Raw genomic sequence first — 10,093 nt, forward strand, 5'->3', positions numbered from 1 at the left:
CATGTTACTCATTTCAAGTTAAAAATAAAAAACAATCATGGCATACCATGATGTCAGTGGAGCAGACAGAGGTGCGGTCATCCAAGACGCCATTCATCTGTTGGCTATCCAGCCGACCAGGAGGGGGCGCCGTGTCGGACGGCTTGGGCTCTGGTTCTGGCTCGGGTTCCACCTGCTGCTCCACTCCTGAGTGGGTAGATGTTGAAAGGTTGAAAACTGAGACAAGAGCCCAGTGCAGGAGGTTCACGTGTCTGCACTCTTGAGCACACACCCAGCAAACTAGACACATACTTTCCCCTAGACAATACAGTTCTATTCATGCTTTTCTGGGAGACATTAAAGGGACTTTACAGAAGAACACCTCAAGGCTGAAGTTAAAGTAGCACAAGCTTGTTTTGTAATGGTTATGGTTATTGTATTTAGCAGATGCTTTTTTCCAAAGCGACTTACAGAATAAGTCATTTCTAAAATGTGTAATTTCTACACTTACTCAATAAAAGGGCAAACATTAAAAAGCATTCAGGCCAAATATATGCAACCACATTATATCCTTTTAAATGGACAAGTGTGCAACTTGAGTGTTGTTGAGCAAAACATCATAAATAACGAAACAATCATTCTGAATACTGTCTCTCTATTACAGTGGTGAGTGGTCAACTGCACTAGTGGGACATGCATCTCAATCATCCCAACTGTGTCCCATCTCATCTCACCAAAGTACTTTTTCTTTAAAACCGAGTCCCCACCCCACCTGTCCCACCCCTCGCTCCGTCCCTTCCTCACCCCCATCGGGAGGGTGGTCAGCGGGGCCTCCGGCTGGCTCCAGCTCCTGCTCCACTCCCTGGGCCTCCCCTGCTGGACCCTGGGGGGGCTCTGGTGCTGGGTGTGCCTGGAGCTCTCCTCCTCCTCCTCCTGCTCCTTCTCCTCCACCTCCATCACCCTCGCCCTCAAGCGCAGGCTGTGCAGCAGGTGCGGCCGGTTCTTCAGACTCTGCAGCATCACATGGAGTTGCAAATGACAAAGAGATAAATAGCTACATTTTTTACCTTTGATTCACTCTCTAGCAAATATGTGTGTAACATCTGTGTGTATGTTGTGAGAAGCATAGTCTCACACTGGGATGAAACATGCAAACTCAGGCATGGGAGGCTGGTGTGGCCCTAAGGCTTCAAACACCATATACAGTAGCTGTATTACTATGGTATGTTCTCTGTGGTACAGTACCCTCCAGAATTATTGGCACCTCTGCTAAAGTTCACTAAAAAGAGGAATATAAAATCATCTTGTGGAAATCTTAATGCCTTAAGTTAAAAAATGAGGAAATATCCAGCCTTTAAGGACAGCAATTTTCTTTGTGAATGAATAATTTATCATAAATAAATACATGTTCTTCCTTAAAATAGAGGGGTCATAAGTATCGGCACCCCTATGTTAAATTCCCATAGAGGCAGGCAGATTTTATTATCATTTCATGGATCCAGGATGCTATGCATCCTGATAAAGTTCCCTTGGCCTTTGGAATTAAAATAGCCCCAGATCATCACTTCAGCATGATGATACCATTATTTAGAGGTGCCAATAATTCTGGTATGTTCTCTTTGGTATGTTCTCTGTGGTATGTTCTCTGTGGTATGTGCTCTGTGGTATGTCAAGTTCTCAGAAGTAAATTGGCACAAGCACACTTATCACACGTCTGAATCATGTTAACACGTCTGAATTGATACCTGAGGATGGAGCTTCTTCTCTGTCCTGTTCTGCCGTGGACACATCTCCCCCGTCCACTTCCTGCTCCTGAGCCTCAGCCTCTTCTGGTTGGCCGTTGAGCGAGGGTGTGTCCTGTGTGGGGGTGGGTGTGGCGGGGAGCTCGGCGGAGCTGGGGGAAGGGGAGGGCTGGCCGTTGTGCTCCGAGGAGTGAGTCTGCCGGGGGGATCCGGAGCCTCGGCTGGGGACGGGTGAGGGGTTAGGGGGGTGCAGCCGGGAGCGCTCCTTCTCCACCTCCTGGGCTTCCAGAGCCTGGGGGAGACATTAGATGGTGACATTAAGCTCACAGTTATACACTCCAGTCACGCCAGTGTGAAGGCTAAAGATATGCAGAGCCTTATTCTTATGTGTGTGTCAGTACTGCCTTTATGGGTCCATGGATCTAGGATTCTAAGAACCTAGGGTTTTATAGTTACACAATAAAAGATCACAAAATGAAACCTTCAAAACAATAGGCACTCAACTCAAAATATGTATGTTTCCATATCTATTATGTGCATGTGACTAAAGTTGCCTGCAGACTGCCCCAACAAACACCAACAAGCTCCAAAAAATACTAAGAATTGGGTCAGTGTGCACAGTGTGTCTTTTTTTTAGGTTTGACATGTCAAAAAGTCTTTTTTTTCCCTATCTGGGCAGTGTGGAGCTGAAGTTGGTTTTCTGGACATTCTAAAGACTGTAACCAACTGCCATCTTCAGAACGCTGGGGTTTGTTGGGGCTGGCTGGACTGAGCGACACACACACACACACACACACACACACACACACACACACAATTGGATGTGCCCTAGACTCACTGCCTGGTTTTCCATTCTAGTGAAGATGACATTGAGCATCTGGGTGAGTGTGGCCTTGGCTGTGGTCTGGTTGATCAGGTTACGGCTGGCCAGGTAGATGTTATAACAGGTGCGCACGGTGAGCAGAATGGTACCCTCATGGATCTCAATGTGAGGTGAGGTCACTGCTGTAAGAAGAGCCTGGAGAACAAGAGGAACGAGAGTGACCGAGAGAGAGAGAGAGAGAGAGAGAGTGAAAATAATGAACATTTAGCGCTATAGCATTACTACAAGTGCTTGTAAAGGATCACTGACAGAAGGGTGATTTTGTATGAAAACATTAGCCTGGGTTTTCCCATGCTGTCTTACACGCGCAATTTTATTCACGCTGCTAGGCAACCTGGATTCTATGGACTTCGTTTTCACCTCAACGAAGGAACCAATCACAGAACGGAGGGAGGGCAGCAAGACGATAACGATACACTGAAGCCGTTATGAGCTATGTACAGACACATTTGATAGACATTCGTAGCGCCCAATAAACGGCTCTGGGCATTCATAAACAACGTTTCAAATACGAGAAAATGAATGTCTAGTTCCCAGAACCCATCTCAATGAGATGAGGTCTGATGTTGGAGAGGCTATGAAAACATTGGAATTGGTCTTAGTTTTGGGACCTAAATATTAGGTAAACAAACTTTGAGCAAAATCTGAGACAGTACAGCAACCATTTTCCGGGATTTTGTCTGATTTGACACGGAATGACCCTGCCGTCGTGTCCCTCTAATGCCAGTGTGTGGTATGTACCCTCTCAGAAATAACAGTAGCCTAGTTCCAGGAGTTCAAGCTCCCGTCTCGTATAATGAAATCAACAGAGATAAGGCCTTTGATATATGGGCCTGACTTTTGAACTTCACACAAAACGTCACCATGGCAACACATTTTGGCACATTTTAGAGGTTATCTCCAACTGAAATCAGGAAATGGTCTAGAGACTCCTAGCTACAGCATCTAACAAGCCTCTGTTTCTCTTAGTAATGCTTTAACATTGTGTAGGTAGAAATGCTACCAATTAGATTCCAATTGCCTTACATTGTAGAATTCGGCTTCTTTTTCAACGGAATCGCTTGCTTCCTTTGTGTGCAACAGTGGTGTAAAAAAAGTGTTTGCCCCCTTCCTGATTCCTTATTTTTTGCATGTTTGTCACACTTAAATGTTTCAAACAAAACAAAATTCAAAACAAATTCAAATATTACCGGTAGCCAAAGACAACACAAAATGCAGTTTTTAAATTAAGGTTGTTATTATTAATGGAAAACAAAATCCAAACCTACATGGCCCTGTGTGAAAAAGTGATTGCCCCCTAAACCTAATAACTGGTTGCAACAACTGCAATCAAGCGTTTGCGATAACTTGCAATGAGTCTTTTCCAGCGCTGTGGAGGAATTTTGGCCCACTCATCTTTGCAGAATTGTTGTAATTCAGCCACATTGAAGGTTTTTCAAGCATGGACTGCCTTTTTAATGTCTTGCCACAGCATCTCAATATGATTCAGGTCAGGACTTTGACTAGGCCACTGCAAAGTCTTAATTTTGTTTTTCTTCAGCCATTCAGAGGTGGAATTGCTGGTGTGTTTTGGATCATTGTCCTGCAACAGAACCCAAATTCGCTGCAGCTTGAAGTCACAAACAGTTGGCCGGACATTCTCCTTTAGGTTTTGTTGTTAGACAGCTGAATTCATGCATGCATTCATTCATTCATTCATTCATTCATTACATTTATCAAAGCAAGTCTTCCAGGTCCTGAAGCAGCAAACCAGCACCAGATCATCACACTACCAACACCATATTTTACTGTCGGTATGATGTTCTTTTTCTGAAATGCTGTGTTACTTTTACACCAGATGTAACGGGACACACATCTTTCGAAAAGATCAACTTTTGTCTCGTCAGTTCATAGAGTACTTTCCCAAAAGTCTTGGGGATCATCAAGATGTTTCCTGGCAAAAATTCGACTAGCCTTAAATGTTCTTTTTGCTTAGCAGTGGCTTCCGTCCTGGAACTCCATACTGTCATACAGGCCATTTTTGCCCAGTCTCTTTCTTATGGTGGAGTTATGAACACAGGCAAGTGAGGCCTGCAGTTCTTTGGATGTTGTTGTGGGGTCTTTTGTGACCTCTTGAATGAGTTGTCGCTGAGCTCTTAGGGTAATTTTGGTCTGCCGGCCACTCCTGGGAAGGTTGACCACTGTTCCATCTTTTCACCATTTGTGGATTATGGCTCTCACTGTGGTTCCCTGGAGTCCCAAAGCTTTAGAAATGGCTTTAGAACATTTTCCAGGCTGATAGATCTCAATTACTTTCTTTCTCATTTGCTCCTGAATTTCTCTGGATCTCGTCCATTAATTCCGTATAACAGGACACCTCGGCGGCCGTTATCTCTTACGTAGTACATGTCACACAAGTATATTTCTCAGAAAGCTACAGCTGGCAAACAAAAGCTTGGTGTCTTGTCCCTCTAATGTCAGAATGTGGAATGTACCCTGTCAGAAATAACAGTATCCTAGTTCCTGGACTTCCGGCTCCCGTCTCACATAATGAAATCAAGAGAGATAAGGCGGCCGCGGCCCTTTGATATATGGGCCTGACTTTTGAACTTCTCACACAAAACGTTACAATGGCAACACATTTTGGCACACATTGAGGTTATCTCCAACTGAAATCAGGACATGGTCAAGAGACAGCACAGCTACATCATCAAACAAGCTTCTGTTTCTCTTTGTAATGCTCTAACATAAGTTGCTTTCAGACACGTCCTCCACAGTATATGAGGAGCTTTGTCAAACGGAGGTCCGACCCTTCGAGTGATTTAGATATGATGCTGACATTATGCGGTCATATGTGTGAACGACACCGACGCACATTAACAGAATCTTCGTGTGGTTGAACAGGTTGAATGTGGTTGAACACGCACATGAACAGAATCTAACAGCCGGCTAAGTTCGGAATTCCAAATGGCCGGCTATGTTGTTCAGATATACGGCCCAACTGTATATCTGAACAACATAGAACATGCAGACTTACATGTAAATCTGAACGCAGCTATAGTGTAGACCACAAATGCTACCAATTACATTCTCTCCAATTGCCTTATATATATTTGCATTTCCATTAAGTCACATACAGACTCTTTTATCCAAACTGACCCATAGTATTATTGTACTGTAAGATATTTACATAATGTTTATCAAAAAGTGTGCTTACAGGAACATATTCACAATAACATAATATAACTGGCAAAAGACAGCATAGATAGACCATTATTGTATAACAAGCAGTTAATTGAAGTAACAGGAGCAGAGGCTTGAACATCACTATCTCAGACTCAGAGTGTGGTGAGAGCCGACCACCAGACACCCTTCCCAAGTGTTGCATCGGGGACAGGATGTCCACTCACCTTGATAATTTGGAGTTGCACACCCTCGTCCGTCTGTGGGCCCTGGAAGCAGTTACAGATCGTCTCCACCAGCCGATCGATCAGTCGTTTCCCAGGAGCACTGCTGTCCGGAGCATTGCCAGTGATGTGGCCGTAAGCTATAAGTTTCTACACAGGGTCGTAGAGATTTATGTTACACCTGGATCAGTAACGAAAACTCTATGCAGTGTGTCTTCATGATTTTTTGAATTGTGCACCACAGTATCCCAAAATTACATTATGCTGTAGTATAATTTATTTCAAAAACGAAATTTCTGCTGCACACTGATCTATTGCATTGCTGTCTCATTGTACAAATAAACTCATGTAGGAAAGATAGGTGGATGGATTAACAGTAAGTTACTACAGCAGATATATGGCTATAGATGAGTGCTGTGTCCTATTCAGTACCTGTAAGCAGTCCAGGGAGGTGCTGACAATCCGTGGTGACTTGGATTGACACGCCAACTCAAAAGGCAACACATACTTGTCTGCCTCAATGTAGTTGGCTCGGGGAGGGACCACAGTGCCATCTCTACAATGCACAGACAACACAGGTTAACTTTCTGATTGGGTTTGGGTGCAGATGTAACTCCACTATCATCATAATCTTTCTCTCAGCCTTTGTTAGCCTGATTACAGGCTTTTAATTTATCACAACAGGATTACTTTCTGTGTTACTGATTATGGGAGATTGCATGGATGCATCACACACAGAGAAAAGAGACTGTGACAATATTGTGATAAGGGAAGGGGACTATACTACACTGGTGTGAAATGGGCCATTCAGAAGGCACTTTGGAGCAGTAGGCCACCTCATAGCTGAAACTGACAGCACCTGGAGCAAAATTCCCATTCATTCATAGTTCAAGTGGTAGGATTGAGCATTCCACCGAGACTGAATTATATGCTCCAGAAACTACCTTTTCAAAAGCATATCATCTTATTTATTCATTAAGGAGGAATGAAGTAAACAAACTCAAACTGCTCAGTAAGAGATACAAAACAGAAGTAGGAAAAGCTAGAACTTACTTTTGTTTTTCAAGCTCGAGCTTTATTTCATCTGTTAAGACAAGGCAAGCATAAACTTAGTTAACTGAAGGCATAGATATATATCTACATATATCCGATAGCCTATATTACAGTATATAGTAATTTCAGGAATCAAGCAGTGTTTCCGCTAGATTTTTTTTAACAGCGGTGGCATTAATTAAACCGTGGGGGGCCGCCATGCTGAAATAAACGTAGAGGAAACACTGTCAAGATTAGAGCTTAGAGAGGCTGTGGAGAGCAGTGAAAATGTAATAAATAAACCACTTTGTTTTAAAGGTTTCAATGTTTTTGTTCCACCTGTGGTAATGTGATATAAATGAATTGTTAGTAACAGCAAGACTGGCTGGTGGCAAGTGTCATGACTGGGCTAGAAACTGAGGATAAACATATGTTATGTTATGATTAAAAAGCCAAACATCATTGTCTGCATACACTAGATCTCAACATCACATAGCCTGTCTGGCAATAATGTTTCTCCTTCACTATCTCAGAGGTTATAATGTTCTTCAGCCATTTCTTTTCGAAAGACAGTCTTCTATTTGCTCCACTCAGTGTCAGTCAGGTCCACCCACATCCGTTAGCTTTACCAATGAAAAGACTACACACACAGCTCTGTTGAAATTTCTTTTGCAACAGCCGTAAGCTTTGTAATGATTAAAATGCAGTTTCTTGTATGTACAATATCACTTGATGGTGACTGTAAAAATGCTTCCGGATATGTGCCGATTGAGAATATTGATCTAAATGCATCTAATCTAAATGTATAGGCAAGGTCTATTGATCAGATCAAATCATCAGACTCATAAATGTAATGTGGTTTTAACTGTAGTGAGAGGGTAAATTGTGGATAGATTATTATAACAATGAATCCAGGAATCTACTGAACAAAAGTAAACACCTGACCCCGGAATTGACTGCAAACACTACCTGAGCAAACATTATCAGCACAATGTAAACACAAGTGACCCATGAAGGTGCTCCTACATGCGCTTCATGTTTAGACCTATAGATAGACCCTTTATTATCGTACCATACTTGATGAATTAAATGAATTGGTCAGGTTTAAAAATTATACAGCTTTACTCATTCATAGAGAAATCAAAGCAAATTCTACCACCTGATCAAAATGAGACGTTTATAAGTTTCAAAGTGACCTGCAATGGCATTCATGGAAACACTAGGTGACTAACTTTAGGAAACCAGAGACGATAGTCCTGTAACTCTGTAAATAATGAATAAACCATCAGCATTGACGCGCCACTCGCAGTTTACTGTGTATGGCCACTCTAAACTCCCGGAAGTATCGGGCTAAACGTGGAGCATCCCATCGTAGCAGTAAACTGGAATTTCAAGCAAAACAGCTTACCAGACGAATTTAAATAAATGTACGACCTAGGCTGTTACTTTAGTCACAATTTCCAACTCTAGATATATGGAAGATGACCCAATCATCACGTTTTTTTTGTTTGACTTTGAATGCCACGTAACTCACTTGGTCGAAATTTATAACACAAGACGTGACAGATGGGGGAACAAGCATGTAAATCACGAATGATTTGATCTGTATGGGGGGGCGTGCTTTAATCCAAACGGACGTCAGTCAGATCTTGTTTTCGATTCCTATGAAACTAAAAAGCAAGGTAATACCAGGTTAAAAATGGCAAATCGAAAATCTAATCATCACAAACGATGGAAACGACAAGACAATTGATGAGCTAGAACTACCAGCTAACATACGTATTGTTTTATGATTGGTCAAGCAACACCAGCTAACTAGGAAGCTAGCTGCTACGATCATTTGGATTCACTAACTAATTGAACTTTATGCCAAATAAAACCGAAGACTTAAAAACTATGTTCTTCAGCTCTTGACATTGTAGTTCTTAATAAATGTAGTGGCAAGAAATGGTTGTCTTAAACCTTAGGCCATGACACAACATCAGCCGGATGGAATAACAACAACTCGAAGAACTGTCAACCAACGTAGAGAAAACACGCCGAGTGAACACTACAATAAGCATGATAGTTGGAAAATACTGAACCCACATCCACAGAAACGCGTGAATTATCTGTATTGTAACTGTATGAAACTGCAGAAAGTTAGCATTAGCAATCGATCTATCAACAACCTATTATAGAAGGCTAACTAGCCAGCTAGTTGGAGTAGCATGTCTAGCTAGCTGGCTAATCATCAGCTGTCGAAACACAGGGATCGTGTCTGAATTTGATACCATGAGCGAAATGTCAAACGACAGTTAAGCTCCGGATGAAAACAATACTACTTACCAAGAGCTACTTGACATGCTTTCCGCAGCTGATTGTGCTGGCTCCTTTTCACCTCCTTGTCCGACAGGATTTTTTCCAGCGCCCGAGACAGAAACATGCTCTTGGTTTTAGTGCTTTCGGTCTGCTTCTGGTGCCGTTGCTGTTGTTCGAAACTGAGCTGCTGTTTCATCTCTTGACCGAACTGCAGCGCTCTCAGGCCGTCATTGTCGGCCTGGACCTGCACAGGAGCAGGTGTCAGCGAGTCAAAACAAAACCGGGCCGACAGTCCGACTCGGTCAATCAGAGATGATGAACACTGCTATCTCAGCACTGCGTCGCCATGTTGGTTACACGTCAGGTCACGTCACGTGACAATCAGGATTCTTCATTGACGAAGTAGTAGGCGATGGAAGTAGGCTAGCGACAGGGCGAACACTGACAGCGACAGCAAGCATGAGGTTCAAGGTGTTTATCCTATATCCGGTTCTTACACTATAATTTCAACTGCTCACTTAGCCTGATGAAACTGTTAACAGATTAATTAGGGAATGCAAAGGTGGCCTGTCAGTTTCATACAGTAGCCTAAGTTATTCTGTCTCACACGCTATAGGCTACAGCAATATAATTATGATTTGTAGGCCTAGTATAGGGGCTGTATCCTTTAAAAATCCTCACAAATTTACCCAGCACGCTCAGACGTGTTTTTCGGTTTGAGGTTAGCTGAGATGTTCTAAATTCTGCTCAGCATGCTTTCTATCCTTACC

The 10,093-nt window shown here is 42.7% G+C and overlaps 1 protein-coding gene across 2 annotated transcripts in view; it reads right to left on the bottom strand.

Annotated features, from left to right (window-relative positions):
* arfgef2 (ADP-ribosylation factor guanine nucleotide-exchange factor 2 (brefeldin A-inhibited)) overlaps positions 1 to 9,701 on the bottom strand; it is a 47,877-nt gene extending 38,176 nt beyond the window's left edge. For both annotated transcript variants that reach the window (XR_006032948.1, XM_042098734.1), the window contains exons 1-8: positions 9,351 to 9,701; positions 7,044 to 7,074; positions 6,423 to 6,546; positions 5,994 to 6,140; positions 2,560 to 2,739; positions 1,725 to 2,013; positions 784 to 990; positions 47 to 186 (exon numbers count right to left, since the gene is read on the bottom strand). Coding sequence is in view for 1 of the 2 variants with exons in the window: in XM_042098734.1 (XP_041954668.1) it covers positions 47 to 186; positions 784 to 990; positions 1,725 to 2,013; positions 2,560 to 2,739; positions 5,994 to 6,140; positions 6,423 to 6,546; positions 7,044 to 7,074; positions 9,351 to 9,519 (1,287 nt within the window). In the remaining variant the exon portion in view is untranslated. The remainder of the gene's footprint in view (positions 1 to 46; positions 187 to 783; positions 991 to 1,724; positions 2,014 to 2,559; positions 2,740 to 5,993; positions 6,141 to 6,422; positions 6,547 to 7,043; positions 7,075 to 9,350) is intronic.
* Positions 9,702 to 10,093: the final 392 nt, after the last annotated feature.

Source organism: Alosa sapidissima, chromosome 7, assembly GCF_018492685.1.
Source record: "Alosa sapidissima isolate fAloSap1 chromosome 7, fAloSap1.pri, whole genome shotgun sequence".
NCBI lineage: Eukaryota > Metazoa > Chordata > Actinopteri > Clupeiformes > Clupeidae > Alosa > Alosa sapidissima.